This window comes from Oryctolagus cuniculus, chromosome 5 (assembly GCF_051225735.1).
Source record: "Oryctolagus cuniculus isolate XC-2025 breed Fujian yellow rabbit chromosome 5, ASM5122573v1, whole genome shotgun sequence".
In the NCBI taxonomy this organism is placed as follows: Eukaryota; Metazoa; Chordata; class Mammalia; order Lagomorpha; family Leporidae; genus Oryctolagus; species Oryctolagus cuniculus.
Genome location: NC_142871.1, coordinates 104,190,895 through 104,209,022, shown reverse-complemented (window position 1 = coordinate 104,209,022; position 18,128 = coordinate 104,190,895). Strand labels below are relative to the sequence as shown.

Below are 18,128 nucleotides of genomic sequence, written 5' to 3'. Positions count from 1 at the left end.
TCAAAGACCATAGAAAGGAGCCAGTGCTGTGGTGTAGTGGAGGAAGCCACTGCCTACAGTGCAGGCATCCCATAGGGGCACTGGTTCAGGTCCTGGCTGCTGCATTTCTGATCCAGCTCTCTACTATGTCCTGGGAGAGCAGTGGAGGATGGCCTGGGTTCTTGGGCCCCTGCACCCACGTGGAAGACCCAGAAGAGGCTCTGGGTTCCTGGCTTCAGATCGGCCCAGCTCCAGCCAGTTCAGACATTTGGGGAGTGAACAAGCAGATGCAGAATCTCTCTCTCTCTCTCTCTTTCTCTCTCTCTCTCTCTGCCTTTCTGTAACTCTGCCTTTCAAATAAATGAATAAAACTTAAAAAAAAAAGACCCTGGGAAAATGTGAATGTGATTGAGTTAGTGTTAAGGAAGACAAACGAGCAGAACTGAGGACCAGGCAAAACTGGAAAGGACAGATGGCATAACCTCTAAGGAAAAGGAAGAGTAAGGTGAAATGAGTGGTAAAAATTTGAAACCAGAAGGTGAGAGCAAGAATACTGATCTTGCCACTGTTTCTGTTTAACCAGGGTGACAAGGCTAGAATGAAATGCCATTTCTCCCTGAAGAGTGTGGTTCACTCAGTGGAGCAGGTAGAGAGGACATCCTGTCTAAAGGTTTTTTGGTGCTGAAGAGTAAGAAGGTGCAGAAAGCAAAATATGAGAATATGGCAGGAAGAGGAACAAAGTGGTAAGTGAGTTAGGATTGGTAAGGAATAGGACTGGAGAGACTTAAGATCAACAGATGTACTAGCTTCAGCAGCTTCAGTTCTTACCATGGTTAATGGTGGAGTGGGACCTCAGGTCTAAAGGAAAAAAAAATCAGAGTGAAGGAAGAATAAGAGAGAGGAGGGTACACATTGTGGTACAGTGGGTTAAGTAGCTGACTGTGACTCCTGCATTTCACATGGGTGCTGGTTCATGTTTGTGCTGCTCCACTTATGATACAACTCCCTGCTAATGACCTGGGAAAGCAGCACAGGTTGGCCCAACAACTGCCACCCACGTGGGAGACCCAGATGAAGCTCCTGGCTCCTGGCTTTGACCTGGCCCAGTCCTGGCTGCTGTAGCCATTTCTAGAGTGAACCAGGGAGTGAAAGATCTCTGTCTCTCTGTAACTCTTTCAAATAAATACATCTTAAAAAAGAAAAAGGGTGGAAAGGCTTATCTGTAAATAAGCAGATGACAGTAAAGTGGGAAAGGCAAAGCTAAAAAATCATGGAGATTTTCAAAATTAGAATAGAAGAGTCTTTCCAGGATTTGAGTGGGATATTTGTGATCCTTTGTAATCTAGGATTTTGCTGTATTTCTCTTATTGCTGCCATCGCTGGTGTGATGCTTTACTTTATTTAGATATCAAAAAGAACCTTAGAATTTATTCAGTCAATACCTTCTTTGTGAGATAACTGGAGTGCAGAGTCCACAGCTTCTGGTTCATAAAGAGGGATTTAATTAGTGTCAGTTTGTGGGTAAAAATTAAGAATTTTGGCCGGCGCCGTGGCTCACTAGGCTAATCCTCCGCCTAGCGGCGCCGGCACACCGGGTTCTAGTCCCGGTTGGGGCGCCGGATTCTGTCCCGGTTGCCCCTCTTCCAGGCCAGCTCTCTGCTGTGGCCAGGGAGTGTAGTGGAGGATGGCCCAGGAGCTTGGGCTCTGCACCCCATGGGAGACCAGGAAAAGCACCTGGCTCCTGGCTCCTGCCATTGGATCAGCGCAGTGCGCAGGCCGCAGCGCGCCGGCTGCGGCGGCCATTGGAGGGTGAACCAGCGGCAAAGGAAGACCTTTCTCTCTGTCTCTCTCTCTTACTGTCCACTCTGCCTGTCCAAAAAAAAAAAAAAAAAAAAAATTAAGAATCTTGATATCTACTGAGATAAAAAATAATGACACATAAAAAAACCTTATGTAAGATATGGACAAAAAATAACTGGCAAGTGAGGAATTTTGAGGTGAATTTATATTTGATTGAAAACACAATTTTTGGACTTTTGAAGTCCATATTTTCCAAGATGCTTATACAAGTCACAATGGTAACATTATGTTTTAATGACTCATTGCACTTCCTATGTTCCCTAATGAAGCCTTCAGGATTGATGACCCAAAACTTTAACTGATTGAATTTTTAAAATTTAGGTAATTGTATAGGGAAATAATGATTAAAAATGGAAAGTGGGCACTCAGGCTGAATTAAACTCCGGTGTGCCTCACATGTGATAGGTTATACTTGAGCTAACCAAAGATAACTGTCCTGTTGTATTTCCCTCATCACTAACTCTATCCTTTTATTTATTACTTTGTTATATACTTTCTGAGAAGTCTCAGTAGAAAATTATCAAACTTTTAAACATAAAGACTGAAGGGAATCCAACTTGGTTTCTGAGAGACTTCATTATTAAATAACAATTATAAGGAACAGCATTATGGTACAGTGGTTTAAGCTGCTGCTTGCAATGTCAGCATCCCATATCAGAGAAGCAGTTGGAGTCCCAACTTCTCTGTTTCTGATCCAGCTTCCTACTAACACCCCTGGGAAGGCAGTGGATATCCTCTGGCTCAAGTTCTTGGTTCCCTGACATTCATGTGAGAGACCAGGATGGAGTTCTTGGCTTCTGGCTTCAGCCTGGCTCAGATCTGGCTGATGAGGCCATTTGAGGAGTGAATCAGTAGTTGGAAGCTGCTTCTCGCTCTTTCAGTTTCTCCCTTTGTGTGTTGCTCTGCTTTTCATATAAACAAATCTTTTAAAAATAATAAAACCATGAAAATGAGGAGGAGAGGAAGAAATTATTTGTTTATAGTAATTATGCTAATATAAACATAATGATATAATCTTACAAAATGTTGATCATGGTATAACAGTATATTAAAGCATTTATTGACTATGATAAATAATAAAATAATTAAGGCTTATTTCTTTAGATGTTACAGTAATTATCTTTAATTACAAACTAGTAGTTTCAAAGGCTTTTTTTGTATGTATATTGGAGATACTAAGTATTGAAACATAAACTACAAACCTACCTAAGCTTCTTAAAGTCCTATTGATAATGATGTTACAAAATTTAGAATGTGATAAGATAGTAATACCAGAAAGAATATGAGAGAAAAGGGCAAGTAAAGAGAAAATACCTTCTGAAACTGAGTAGACATGTTCTAGAGATGTATTTTCTTTATCTGAGTCTGAGAACTGTGTAGAAGATACCAAATTATTAGCGATGATACTGTAGGTTGGGATTATTCTCAAATGCAGATGGACTAAGTTTAGCAAGAATAAAAAAGCAACAGATGAAAATGAGAGCTAGATTATACTTAGAGTTCTCATTTTCTTTACTGAAGTGATCTCAGTAGAATGAATAAATAACAGATAAATGGGAAGAAGTTTGACCTGAGATACTTGGGACAATTTAGTCTGTTATATCCATCAATAATTTGATGCAACACTGATTTTTCCATATTTCTTTGGAAAGTCAGTGAAGAAACCTAAATCATAAAGTTTATAATTATATAAACTCAATTTATGTTATTAATTTGCCAGTTGTGAAATAAATACAAAGCACTGTACTGCAACTCTGAAATATATGTCTATCTACTAAAATACATATGTACATATTATATATGAGGGTTCTTTAAAAAGTTCATAGAAAATGTGTATGAAAAAACTCAATGGATTTTTAAAATAATTACACCAAAATAAACTCATCTTTTAATTACATTTTCTGTGAACTTTAAAAATCAACCTTACCTATTTTTGTATGTATACTAGGAAATAATATAGGCATACATACACAAATATGGTATATGCATAAAATGTGTATGAGTTTGTATACATTCAGATGTATACACAGAAATGCACACTGCCTTGAAAAAGAGATCAATGAAAATAATTGTAATTTGAAGTGGTGATGTAAAACTAACAAATAAAAACAGTCCAGTTTCAGTAGGAAGGACACAGAGCCCAGGGTGAGTAAACCGCTGTTCTCTTTTTGTTGTTGAGTCAATATGTCAGCAATGCTTTCATATGGAATGTAGTGCAGACACGAAACAAAGTGGTTCCTCCTTGGTTCCTCTTTGGATGGTGCTGTTGTCAGGGTCCAGAGTCTGGATTCTCCACTTACGGTTCTTTTTGTGATTCTTGATTATGACCCCCTGAGGAAAGCAGAGGAGCTCGGGGTAACTGGAGCCCGGGTCTTGCTTGGCACATTTATCATCTACAAATCATCTGCTATAAATATACCTCAGCAGGACCATCATCAGGCCAGCTCAGTAGCCTGCAATTTATGAAGGTTATGGGAAACAGTGTGAAGGGTGAAGTGCTTTATTAAGGGTGGCTTTCTTTCTGACCTAGCCCTGTATTCTACTTGAATATGGATGATCCTAGGAGTGAGTGCTCTTTCCCATCTAGGATTAAGGCCTTTTAAATGGTCCCTTTGGGCTGTATTCTTATGTCACCGTGCCATGACTTTAAGAATTTCTAAAAAAAAAAAAAAAAAAATCAAAACCACACTGTTAAAATATGAAAAATCACATACAAAACAAATATCTAAGCCTCACATTTCTTCTCTTTTATGTAAAAATCATGCAAAGCATATTCTTTTTCTCCATTTTTATTCTACATCTCTCACCAATCTCTTTTTCTTTGGGGTAAAAGAACTGACCAAAATGTCTTGCAGATATCATTAGAATCTCTGCAAGTTGAAATAAATGGAACGTGTTTGTCCTTTAGATAGCTGAAGGCTCTCTGTTTTTAAAAGAAAATGTGTTTGCTTACAATGTTTTGGATTTTGCCTTGGACATAAACCTTATTTCCGTTTCACATTCCCTTAAATGAGTAAAAAATATTGTAATGAACCAAAGATGACATAAAGCCAAAACACCACCCAGGCTGCTCTCATGTGGTGATTTGTTCCTAGGAACAATTTAAAGCCTGCTGGGGGAATGATTAACTGTTTCCCTTACAGGGTGTTCCTGACACTCTTCCTGAAAGAGAAAGCTTCTGAGGAGGGTCGTTCTAGCCCTACAGATTAAGAAGGAAACGGCCAATTTTGATGTTTCAAACAACTCTGGTGGAGAAATGATCACTGGCATCTTCCTCTTTCCACTATAACTCTCTTCTAAAATGGTGTACTTGGCTCTCCAAGGACCCCGGGGAGAGGAACAAGAAGAGAAAGAAAAACAAAAAACACATAGGAGAGAAAATTGCTTTATTCAACTTCACCTGCCGCTCAAGTCACACTCCCTAGGAAAACTGGACACTTCGCAGGAATCCCTCCCACCACGTCTCTGCACTATCTGACCACTTGTTCTGCAAACCCCAACCGCTTTTAACAAGGGGAGATAGAATCAGGAGGCGAATGACCTTTTACAGCACACACCTAACATTAGGTCATCAAAGACTTCGTCAGCCAACTGTCCGGGAGGCAAAAATTAATAAATAAGTCATAAATAGGTTGATGTGTGTGTATATGGAAATTTCTCTCCCCCCACGACCCCCGCCCGCTTATATGGAGACTCAAGATAGCTTCTTCCCACCCCTTTCCCAAACCTGTTACTATGGAAACTCGGGAAAAGAATCGGATACATTAAGAAAACAAGACAAAACAAAAGTTTAGACCCCACAACAACCACGATCCCATCGCCATGCAGAAAGCAATGCAAGGTGCCCAACCTCGGTCGCCGCACCGCGGTCCCGGCAATGCCTGTACGGAGCCAGAACAAATAAGACGTTAATTGCGGCCTCGCTGAGGGAAACTACTGTTGCTTCAGCCAGAGACCTGCAGCGCCTCGGGAGCCGGGGTGTGCCCCGCTCCGCTGCGGAGTCGATGCGCTCTGAATCCCGGGGCTGAGATGACAGCCCTCCGGCCGCCACAGGTCCCCGCTGCAAGACAGGAAGAGAAAGACGGTCGAGTCCAGCGTCCACCTCCCACCCCTCGCAGTCGCCTTCCCGGCCTCCGCACCCCTGGCCTCGCCTCCTGAGGAGTTGGTCTTACACTTGCTCGCAGCCAGCCCTAGCGGTGGGAACTGAGGACGCCCAAACCTCCCACACTCAGAAAATGCCGCTTTCTGGACGTGCTTGGGTTTGAGTAGCCGTGACGTGCGCACCGCGGCCCCGGCGGGAGCTCGCCGAAGCCCACCCCTCACTCCCGTCCCGCCCGCCTCGCGCCCTCCCGCCGGGCCTCCCTCCTCGGCTCTCCTCACACACACCCGCCCGCGCCCGCGGGAGGCTCAACTCCGCGAAGGCGCCGCGCGCGTCGAGCCCCGGGGGCGGACGAGCCCCAGCGCACAGCACGGCCGCGGCGCTGGCGCGGGTCGCGCGGCGCCCGGGGACGCGCGCGCCCACGAGCACGCGGCAGGGTTCCGCGGGCGCGCACACGGGGAACGCGGCGCCCCCATCTCCCCTCCCGCCCCTTTCCTCGTGCGCGCCCCGGGGAAAGCGAGCGCCGCGCGCCGGCGCGCACACCCAAGACAGAGCTTTACTATCTCGCTCCCTCTCGCGCCTCCCTCCTCGCTGGGCATTCAAACAGCTTTCCGACATCAGCAGCCAAGGATTTTTCCCCCCCTCTGCTTAGTCGCCGTCCGTCCATCAGTACCTGCGGGGGGGGAGGCGGAGGGAGCCGAGCGGAAAGAGGAAAAAGCATAAGCTTGAGCCTTCCGAGCCGACCACCATCACTCCCGTAATAAACCCACCGCCCCAACAAATCTGCCTCAGCCGCCGCCGCCGGCCACTTCTCCTCTCAGCGCGTTTTTTGCTGCTTAGCTAATTGGCGTGTTGGGGGGTGAGATTTGCTAATACAAATCCTCGCTCTGAAACCACTTCCTTTTTTTTTTTTTTTTTTTTTTTTTGGTTTGTTTCTTTAGAGTCTCCCTTCGGGGGGCTTCTCCCCCTCCCCATCGGCTTGGAGGTTGGCTCCAGTTGGATAAGGCGCCAGGCTGTGGCTCCTGGAGGCTCTTTTTCTCTCACTTCTTCCTTTATCTCCCCACCACCACCACCACCACCAGCAGCACTCCCCTCATCTTTGGCTTCTCTCATGTTCGCATTTTTAAAAAAATAAAGCCTGCTCTTGGACGCGGAGCCGGGGAAAATGGGCAACGGTGACTGGGAGCGAAGGGGAGTCTCTCCGTCGCTGTTGCTGGGACGCGTACCGGTGCTGGTGTCTTAGAGCTGGAGCCTCCCAGAGCTTTCGGAGTGGAAGGTAAGGAAGGGGTCCCGGGGTCACCTTCTCCCCCGCCCGGGGGTCGCCGCCGAGGGGGCTCCCGGCCGGGTGCCTGGGGAGGGCGCGCGGGCGGGCAAGACTGTTGCCGGCGGCTGATGAGGCAGGCAGCACCTTCGACTGTCTGCATTCACTTCAACGCCGCAGTTGAAAAGTTGGAGAAGTCTGGTTTTCAAGACAGGTGCTGGGTCTCAAGGAATAGGCAGGGAGACCTAGGAAATCTGGCAGTTGTGTGCGACTGGGGTAATTTTATTGGGAGTGGGGTGGGGGATTTAGGTTAAAAGGAAGTTAAGATAAGAGGAGGCAGTGGGGTTTCTGTTGGGGAAAAAATCAGTGGAGTGATGGCGCCGTCTATGTTCGACTGAACTAAAGTGTCATCCGGAAAATCAGTTTAGAGAATAGCTGAACTCAAAGCCGATTTGTTTCTCGCAAGAGACGAATAAATAAATAAACGAATACAACATCCTTGAGACCACGGTGGCCAGACCTTAGGAACCCCCCCCCCCCCACGCCTGCACCCCCATTTGTTCTTTAAGAGAAAATACAGTTGTTTGAACTGGCCCTGCAGTCCGAAAGGGGGGGAGGGTGTCAGTGATTCATTTTCTGTTATTCAGAACAAAACAAGATAACGTACACCAAGGCTGATTGAAAATAAAGAGCATTAGGTTGAGGGTGCTCTCCCTGAGCAGGCTTGAAAGTGAAATCAGAGCTATTTTCTCACTCTTTCTCATCATTGAAGAGCACAGCATTGCAGACATGCACTGTCAAGTAAATGGATGCAAAAGTACCGATTTCATAAGGAAAAGAATTACGACCTCTTTTTGAGTTCCTGATGATAAAAACGAAGCCCCCTTTCATGGATGGAATTCCTAATTTAGACACTTATTGTCACATTGGCTCTCAACGCCTACACTCTATCCTGAAGAACACTGCGCAGACCTGCATTGCCTGCAAAGTGCTACAGCACAAAAAGAGGAAATCATTTCCAGAATTTCTACAACTTTCCCTGTCTCTTAACCTTTAGATGCTCGTTGACTCTGTTTTCTTAAGAAGCAGATGCCTTATGCCTTGAATTGTGTGTTCGAAACAGAGAATACTGTTTTGATAGTCCCAGCAGTTCTGGTGTTATTTTAAACTGCTGCCATGTAGAGATTGAGAGTTGGGGCTGCTTTTGCCTATATCAAAACATAGAATTTGAATTACAATCTGGAATATGCAGCTGTATCTTCAGGGACTTCGGTCACTGGATTTGGCGTGCATGCGTTGGTGTGTGTTATGCAATGGGAAGGCAGAGGGTTTTATCCTTTGCTTCTGAGAGGACCCAGGCAAAGACATGAAAACTCTTAACTGTCTATATGTCTGTATGTCTGTCTCTGTTTACAGAACAGTGGAAGAGACTGCAGCCTAAAGACTTTTAAGATTAACTTGGCATCACTTTTATCAGCTCAAAGGCTAAACAAAAAAGCAGTGTCATTTATTCTAAGAAATAACTCCTTAAAGGTTAAAGCTGAAAAATATTCAAGTTATTTTTGGATAACAACTTACAGAGGTAAATATAACCAAGGACTACTTTATTATGCAAGGCCAGGGTTTTAAAAGAGAAAGAAAGAAAGAAAAGAAGAGGAGCTTTGGGGCTGTTGTTTGAAAGGGAGCAATTCAATAATTGAAATCTGCTAAGAAAGAAAATGCTAATGTCGTTCATCTACCATGTGTAAATCTTAAATTATAATAGATAACTCTAGATAAAATAGCCTTCATTAAAAAAAAATAAAGAATGAAGGCAGCCCAGGTACTGTGTTTGTGGGATTTTTCACTGGCATTGCTTTTAGAAACAGATACTAATACAGTGATCCACTTTATGCATCCCAAGAGGGCATGTCACATTGAAATGACTGCCTTAAATCCTGGTTTTCAGTGGTGACGTTGAACAACAAGTCTTCCCTGTGTATCTGCCCATCTATTCCCTTTCTCAGGTGATGGTTTAAAAAATTATATTCGTCCATATGAGTGCCTGAGTTTTTGCACAGGAATATCACTCAGTTCACATGGTGGCCCCCGCAAAGGCAAGTAGGGACATTTGGGAGATGATGCTCCATCTGCAGCAAATTATCATTTGTGCTTTTAAAATTGTGGCTATAATTTATCATGATTACTTTTCACATTTAAGAGAAAAGAAGTAGTGTGGTGGCAGCTGTTCACAGATTATCAGATTAGATTTTCTGAGATGGTGTTGACTGAAGGCAGAGGACTGAGAGAAAAGGTTGTATAGGTTGTTTGAAAATATTCCAGCAATTCACAGTTAGCTAATGAGAGGGTTTTTAAAGCCCAGTGTTTTCTCTCTTCATTCAATAGGATGATAATGGATGTGGAGGAAATCCTGGTAGATAAATTAGGGCATTGCTATTAATGATCTATTAAATGTTATTTTTAAATTGAATGTTGAGAATTTGACAATTGAGAATGGCCACGTGAGGGCGCTGTTCACACAGCAACAGATAATTTTCCAACGTTATAAAATAAAATCACCTGCCCTTCTTTTAAAAAAGATTTTTTTAAGCTGAAATCTTGAAAACAGCTGGCTATAATATTGGAAGGAGTTTATTTTTTCAATGCGCGTAGACTCCTACTTGCATTTTACTTTTATTGCCATTTTTACAGGCCAAATGACATAGGATGAAGGCTGTTCGTAACCTGCTGATTTATATATTTTCCACCTATCTCCTGGTTATGTTTGGATTTAATGCCGCCCAAGACTTCTGGTGTTCAACTTTGGTGAAGGGAGTCATTTATGGATCATATTCTGTAAGTGAAATGTTTCCCAAAAACTTTACAAACTGCACCTGGACGCTGGAAAATCCAGATCCAACCAAATATAGCATTTACCTGAAATTTTCCAAAAAGGACCTTAGCTGCTCTAACTTCTCCCTCCTGGCTTATCAGTTTGATCATTTTTCCCATGAAAAAATAAAGGATCTTTTAAGAAAGAATCATTCTATAATGCAACTCTGCAATGCCAAGAATGCTTTTGTTTTTCTACAATATGATAAAAATTTTATTCAGATACGTCGGGTATTTCCAACTGATTTCCCAGGATTACAGAAAAAAGGAGAAGAAGATCAGAAATCTTTTTTTGAGTTTTTGGTGTTGAACAAGGTGAGCCCGAGCCAGTTTGGTTGCCATGTATTATGCACTTGGTTGGAGAGCTGCTTAAAATCAGAAAATGGGAGAACAGAATCATGTGGGATCATGTATACAAAATGTACCTGCCCTCAGCATTTGGGAGAGTGGGGTATCGACGACCAGTCGCTGGTTTTGTTAAATAACGTCGTGCTGCCCCTGAATGAGCAGACCGAGGGCTGCCTGACTCAGGAGCTGCAAACTACCCAAGTCTGCAATCTTACCAGGGAGGCCAAGCGACCACCCAAAGAAGGTAAGTGCCCAAAGAAGAGGGGAAGATGGGTCTTGGAGTGGGGGAAGAGGGACATTTGACGGATGGGTTAAAAATGTGGATTTTCAACAGTCAGGCCTCTTCATTGCTTCTTGAACGCTATCGTTTTTGGATTCATTTGATTTGTGATCTTTACTGATAAAGCTCTTTTAAGCTAGTTTTCGGTTTAAAGGTTTCAGAGATGTGGTGATGACTGCAAAGTTGAGCAACATGCCCTAGAAAGGCAGGTGGGATATTCAGGGGAAAAGAGATACAAAAATGTGGCGTCAGCTTGGCTGGAGGTTGGTAAAAAGGGAGAAGGATGCCTTTTTTCAGACTGTAGCCCCTTGGAATATATCCCCTAATTCCCCTCCACCCAATCCCCCAAATGGATTTGTAGACTTCTCCATTCTGTTCCAGTGCAGCAAATGGTCCCCTTCAATTCTCACTTCTTTCCCTCTGTGTCTTACTCTCTCCCTACCCACCCTTCCCCCAAGTTTGCACTTAGGGGCCATGTGACTCGTGTGGCACAAACTCAGTAGCAAAATGGTTTGGACCAAATAATTTCCCGACAAATGAAGTCAGGGATGCCACACCCAATCCCCAATCGCAGAATATTGTTTGAGGTGCTTTGCACAGTAAATTCCATGCCCTCCTCTGGAGAAACCCACTGGAACTGCAAACTCTGGAGGTCTTCTGGCTTTAATATTACCTACTTGCAGGGAAGGGTTGTGGATTAAAACCTGACAGTGACCCTTGAAGATGTGGTCTGCTTCTTGCAAGTGATTTTTTTTGTTCTTATCTTTTTGGTCCACTGTTGATAAAAATGAACAGAGAGGTAGTGTCTCAGAGGTGAGCTAGATGGGGAAAATAACATAGTGCTATGGAAATGCAAAGTAAAAGAAAAAAAAAAAGTACTGATTGATTTGTAGCTTTCACTCAGTCCCCAGTGGGGGAGCACCCAGAGGATTTGAGATTGTGGATTATGTTTAATAATGCAAGAATGCAAGACATTTTCAGAAAATGACTTTCTTGTTTGGAAGGTTAATGGCTGTGTTTCATTGGTTTGAAGACATGGCTGATACATATTCGTTTTTACTCCTCAACCCTGCAAGCAGAGAGTGTGTTGATTTCTTATGCAGGAAATGTTTTCTCATCACCACAAAGATCCCTGTCTGTGGAAAGGGACAGCCAAGCTCCAGTCCCTTTCCTCCCCCTCCCCCAACAGAAGTTGTCTTTGTGGCCAATATAAAATTGACACGTTGTTGGAGAATTTTCTTTAACGTTAGCCAAGACTTTGTAAAGGGAGGGATGTGGGGAGAAGAGTTAACTAGCTTAAGGCGTTTCTCTGCTGGCTGTAATTTGGGGGATGGGAATTATGAAGGAAATGTCACAAGAAGAAAAAAGCTGTTAGAAAATAAATGCAGACTAATGGCAAAGAAAGAGGAGTGAAAACCTTTAAGATTTCCACAGGTCAGTGTGTTCACTAACAGCTGTGACTGAAGAAAACAAAGTAGTTTTAAATTACAGGAGTTCTTTTCTCTAGTAAAAATCCCAGAGAAGCACTTGCAACTGCAGGGATGGTATTTAACACCATTTAAAACTAATTAGCGGCCCCTAGAATAAGAAGCTACAGTACACAGAGAAAATGGGATGTTACAATCTGGTTAATAAAACAGTTAACATCAGAAACTAGTTTTTGTTTCATAATTATTGTAATAAAATCCAAAAAAAAAATTGTTTCTTAAATGGTTGAAGTCTTATGGTCAAATTGAGTACAAATAACATTTGAGATTGAATCCAGTTTTTTAAAGAAAGGTAGGGAGTAACAAAAAGTCTCTGTTTGTGTTAAGCATGGTTTTCAAAGATTTTGCAGGTCATGATCATATAATATGGGTGAATTGCTGGGATTTACGGAACTTGTGCTACTTAGCCATTTATTTTGTAAATGGATGAGTAATTAGACCTTATGTCTTTAAATCATATAGAAGAATGTATATTTGTTATAGCTAATTGTAAATGAAAGGAATACTCCCATAGACAAATAATTATTTTGAAAATATAATGTCAGTACAGCTGACCTAGGAAAAGTTTGTGTAGTACAGATTATGTGCTATGTCAGTAAAATTGTACAGCCAATATTCTTTGTATTCTAAAATTGTGCTCTTTAATTGTTTAGGTAAGGATAAGTAATTTCTGATGACTTAATTGTAGCTAATGCTTTTGTAAGTAATTCTTATATATACTACAGTACTCTTTGCCTCATTCAAAGAAAATCGTTTTGGCTGTGCTACGCTGTAGAGAAAATGAATGAAAAATCTACAGATTCTTAATTTAGTCAAATTTATGCAAAGTATATTAAATCTTAAATATTTGATATAAACAATATGTGAAATAATGTGAAATAATTAATACCATTTCAAATAAACTACCCTGTGATGACATTTGTAGGTCTTAAGTATTATTACTTAAACTATTACCACATATAATTGTGCTGCTCTTATATAATTTTATTCCATAGTGTCTTCATATTATGTAAATAGGTAATTTTAGCTTTTGAAATGAAGCTTTAAAAATTCTGCTTACATTTTATATTACTTTGTGATATCTATTTTCTGTAGAAAACAGTCAAATTTCCCTGTAATTAATCAAGAAAATTAATACAAGATTACTCCCCAGTTTTGACTCCCATTTTACTCACTGTAATAAGTACTGACTCAGAAGGCTTACTTTGAGTAGAATTATTTTCTACATGAATTACATCTTAATGTTGACACAAATTTGATAGAATATTTAAACTTGGTAGTTGCACTTCTGGGTTGTTTTGTGTGAGACTGATGGTGATGGAAAAGATATACCAAATGTTGAATATTGTGAATGTGTCCATTGGAATTAAAAAAAAAAAATCACACTTAATATTGAGGAAGCAATAGACTGCCAAGAGTGGGATTTCTTCTTTGAAACAGTGTTTCTACTATAATGTTCTTTAATAATATATTCACATACTGAAAATATAACCTGAATACAGCAAAAAGGAAATGGTTACTATTTGTGATGAAACCTATAATCACAAAGGTTATTTTGAATATACCATCAAAGTAAATACTAGGATTGCTTCTTTAAAGGATTAAATTTTAGTTTGTTAAACATGTTCTTGATTAAGATTATATTTCACATGTTTGGGGTTTACATGAGATTATGGAAGTTTAAAATTATGAAGGCCAAGGAAATCAATGAAATATTGTTGTTTTTATTTTTTGAAAAAAGTCCTATTTCATGAAGCTAATCTGAAGCTAATCTATATGTAATTGATATATTCCTTAAAAGATGAAACTCAAATAACCTCGCTGTGTAGCTGATTTTTAGTTACAAATCTGGGGAAAGTGAGGCATTTATTCACAAAGTCATCTTAGTTTTCTTGAGGTCTTTAGTGTGCTTTATAATGACTGTTTTGCCAAAAATGATTCTGTACTATATGACAGGAATGAAATGTGGTATATGATCTTATTTCTTACCACTTCATTTAAAATAAGTCATTAAAACAGTTTAGGCTCAAAAATTCTGCACCGGCATATCTAAATCACGTAATAAGCCTTAATGGAATCTTTGTTTGCTACTACCATCAATGGCTCTACTTATGTGAAAGGAAATTGGGAACCCTGTATAGATTCCAGGAAATCTGAACACACATAGCCATTTGTCTTTTCACTCTGCTTCTTCTGATACTTGATATTCTACCACCCAAGGAAAGTCTTACTATGTGCCTGTGTAAACTTTAGACCATGTTTTGTGTCTTTGCATTTTTAGGCACATGTTTGCAATCTAGAACAATCTGTGTCTCTGTGGCTTTCTACCTTTCCTGTATTTGCCCCCACATCATTTTGTGAACCACCTTCCACCCTCCTCCTTTAAGCTCTGTTATATGACCTCCTCTGTGAATGACTATGCTCTCATCTTCTTCATCGGAATGTAGGAAGATAGACTTAATCTGCTGTTCCTTGATGAAAGAGAGCCTGACAGTTTCCCCTTTTTGCTGGATCTTGTAGCCCTCAGCATTTTCTGTACTGATGTTCTAGCATTTATCAAATTGCAGTGTGGTTTTCCATTTATATTTCTGTCTTTATCAACCAGACTTTGAGTTCTTCAAGTAAAAGGACTGTGTCTTTGAATAGTCTGAAAAGAGATTTATTAAAACTGGTTGAAATGAATGATGAGAAAAAAAATCTCAATAGAAAACTAACAGTTAGTTGACTGCAATCAGAATAAAAATACAGGACTTTTGGAAAGCAGCCACCTTTACCTTTTAGGGGAAATGGCTACCATTTATATATGTGTGTATATATATACACACACACACATATATATATATATATATATACCCACATACATATATATATATATATCATTTCCAATTCCACTAATGTGTTATTGGTTCCAGTTCTTGATCAAAAAGATGTTTAACATTTTAAAAATGAATGTGTCATTGAAAATATTACTAATTTCATGCATATATTTATTTTTCATTTTTAAGCATGGTCATCTGGGAAAAAATTAGAAAATTACTAACTTACATCTGTTTAACCAAGTTTATTTCTCTCTCTCTCCCTTCTGGCTCTGACAGTGTACAAACAAGCATATACAGTCTCTTTCCAAGAAAGAGGAAAAGAGTATTTGTATTGTCACATTATTACTCACTTTAGGTTTTAATATGTGAATAAGACTGGTCAAGTAAAATGCTGTAATTTTTCCTTTCCTGTTTTATCTTTTTAATTAATTTGTTTTTATTTATTGAAAGACAAGAGAGAGAAAGAGGGAGACACTAGTCTTGTTTATGTGATCCCTTTGACACTTAATCCTATCATTATGATCACTTATGAACTGAAACTGATCTCTTTGACTAGTAAGATGACATTGGTACATGCCACCTTGATGGGATTGATTTGGAATCCCCTGGCACGTTTCTAGCTCTGCCATTAGGGGTAAGTCCGAGTGATCATGTGCTGAACTGTACATCTCCTCCCTCTCTTATTCCCACTCTTATATTTAACAGGTTTCACTTTTCTGTTAAATCAACAACAGGAGTCACTGTGCACTTGCTCCCCATGTAGGATCTCTGTCCTTAATGTGTTGTACTATGCGAATTAACGGTAAAACTACTGCTCAAGCAGTACTTTATACTTCGTGTATCTGTGTGGGTGCAGTCTGTTGAAATCTTTACTTAGTATATACCAACTTGATCTTCTGTATATAAAGATAATTGAAAATGAATCTTGAAGAATGGGATGGGAGAGGGAGTGGGAGATAGGATGGTTGTGGGTGGGAGGAAGGTTATGGAGGAAAAAGCCTCTATAATCCAAAAGTTGTACTTTCGAAATTTATATTTATTAAATAAAAGTTTAAAAAACAAAGAGCGAGAGAGTAAGGGAGAGGGTGAATGTGTGTGTGTGTGTGTGTGTGTGTGTGTGTTTCATACATTGATTCCTCAAAGCCCCACAACAGCCAGGGCCAAAGCCAGGATCTACAAACTCAATCCAAGTCTCTCATGTGAGGTCTGAGCCATCCTCTGCTACCTCCCAAGGTGTGTATTAGCAAAAGGCTGGAATTGAGACCAGGACCAAAACTCAAACCCAAGCATGGCAATAGGAGATTTGGGTATCCCAAATGCCAAATGCCACTCTTCCTTTGCCATCTTATAATTTTGCCAATTTAGGAAGTAGTTTAATATATACAAATTTAATGAAGGAAATCTCCATTATGTGGCAGAATTATTTTTGCAGACAATTGATTAAAAATACTAAGTGGGACATCAAAATTTAAGTGTTTTTGTATGCATGTGTACCATGCTTCACAGTGTGCCAATGTGTGTGTTTCAATGTTATTTTTTTTAAATGACAGGTATAAGTAAATATTCTGCAAGTTAATTTTTTCCCAAAATTGAGATAGGAATTTTAATTCACTTAGAATCCAGCTTTATGCTGGGTTATTTACTTCAGCTCCTAATGTAAGCAATTTTATTATTTAACAGATTTCATAACTAACTTTTTAATATGTAGTTTTCTTTAGAATCTGTCTGGTATGTTACTTAAAAAAGTCAAAAAAAAAAGTCAACTGACTCTTGGAAGAGAAATCATTGTTCAAAAAGTAAATTTTTTTTTCAGAGTAACATTTGTTGAGCTTTAAGATCATGACCCAGAGAGAGCTGAGTTTTAATCTGTTCTTCACATAATAATGTGTTACTACGTGTTACTGCTTCTTTTTTCTCACATTATGTTAGTAATGCTGATTTCTCTGAGTAAGGAGACTAGAAAATGACATCATGTATAAAAAAAAAGGTCCAATCAACTAATACCATTAATGGTTTGAGAGTGCTTTAGTTTCTGTCAGTGCCTGTGGAAATTTCTTCCTGATTCAATTAACTAAGAAGAAATCAGAGAGGTATTAAATTTTTCTGGGTATGTCACTTTATTGAAATGAAAGAAATTATTTGGCGCTAGATAGACTTTGGTCCTTAGAATGACACAGTCATCTAGTAGCACCTTTGACAAGAGACTGAAGCTTGACTCATTAATAAATTGAGAATAATATCTACTATAATGGAGTGTTGCATTAAATAAGATTGTACTTGTAAAACACTTAGCACATTGTACAGCATGGCTCAAGATAACCTTAGGCCCTAGATAAATGTCAGTGCCTTACTCTTTTCTATAATCTCACTCTTCAAACTTGATGTATCAAAATAATTCTTGGTTAAAACTCATATTTAAGATATTTCCATATTCTTATAAAGAGTTCTTAAAAAATCTTGACAATATAACAATCCAGATATGCTCAGGATGGAAACATGTAACATTAAAAATTAAACTGAATTTGCATAGTGCTTCATATGTTTTTGTTGTTTTCGATCTGTTCTTTGTTTTGCCCTTTAACAAATCTTCATATGCAGTTACGAAACTTGACTCCATTTTTTTTTTTTTTTTTGATTTTGGCTGGAGACAGGGAATAATAGCAAAGAGGAAAAGAAGTGACTTCATTCACATTATAATGCTCCACAGTAGTTAGGTTACAACCTTGCTTTAACAGTGCAACTGAAAATGTTCTTGTGTATATGTGTTTTTTTTTAAGAGGAAAAGATGGATAATGCCAGTGGTTTAAAAATACTCTTTTCCTGTTGTATTCATTATTGTACAAACATTTATTTATTTAGTGGTTGGGGTCTACTGAGTACTTATCCCTGGCATTCTGTGTATGGAATGCTTTCCATAATGAGTATACACCAGATGAATATAAAAGGGAATTTAGGTTGGAAATTTTGAGAAACATTTGGAGTATGGGTTGAAAATCTGAATAACTAATGCAAAATTCAAATGAAGAAAGGCTGATAGTAGTGAAGCAGCTTGATGGAAAAAGTGTAGTAGATCTCCAAGAAGAAAATCTGAAGTTCACAGAGAATTCTCTTATAATCTATGCAT

General features: G+C 39.9%; 2 protein-coding genes across 8 annotated transcripts in view; one reads left to right on the top strand and one right to left on the bottom strand.

Moving 5' to 3' along the window:
- Window positions 1–5,637: 5,637 nt before the first annotated feature.
- Window positions 5,638–6,689, bottom strand: LOC149126603 (uncharacterized). The gene is made up of 2 exons (XM_089333074.1): window positions 6,226–6,689; window positions 5,638–5,899 (listed from the first exon to the last, which is right to left on the bottom strand). The coding sequence occupies exons 1-2, from the start codon at window positions 6,554–6,556 to the stop codon at window positions 5,784–5,786; spliced, it is 447 nt and encodes a 148-aa protein (XP_089189200.1). The 5' UTR covers window positions 6,557–6,689; the 3' UTR covers window positions 5,638–5,783.
- Window positions 6,613–18,128, top strand: part of ADGRB3 (adhesion G protein-coupled receptor B3) — an 857,936-nt gene continuing 846,420 nt past the window's right edge. For 3 of the 7 annotated variants that reach the window (XM_089333070.1, XM_089333071.1, XM_089333069.1), the window contains exons 1-2: window positions 8,643–8,781; window positions 9,891–10,662. In XM_089333070.1, coding sequence (XP_089189196.1) covers window positions 9,906–10,662 — 757 coding nt within the window. In that variant the 5' untranslated portion in view covers window positions 8,643–8,781; window positions 9,891–9,905. Of the gene's footprint in view, window positions 7,215–8,615; window positions 8,782–9,890; window positions 10,663–18,128 lie in introns of those variants that run through there. The other 4 variants (XM_017345224.4, XM_002714524.6, XM_089333072.1 and 1 more) reach the window with 4 other exon arrangements.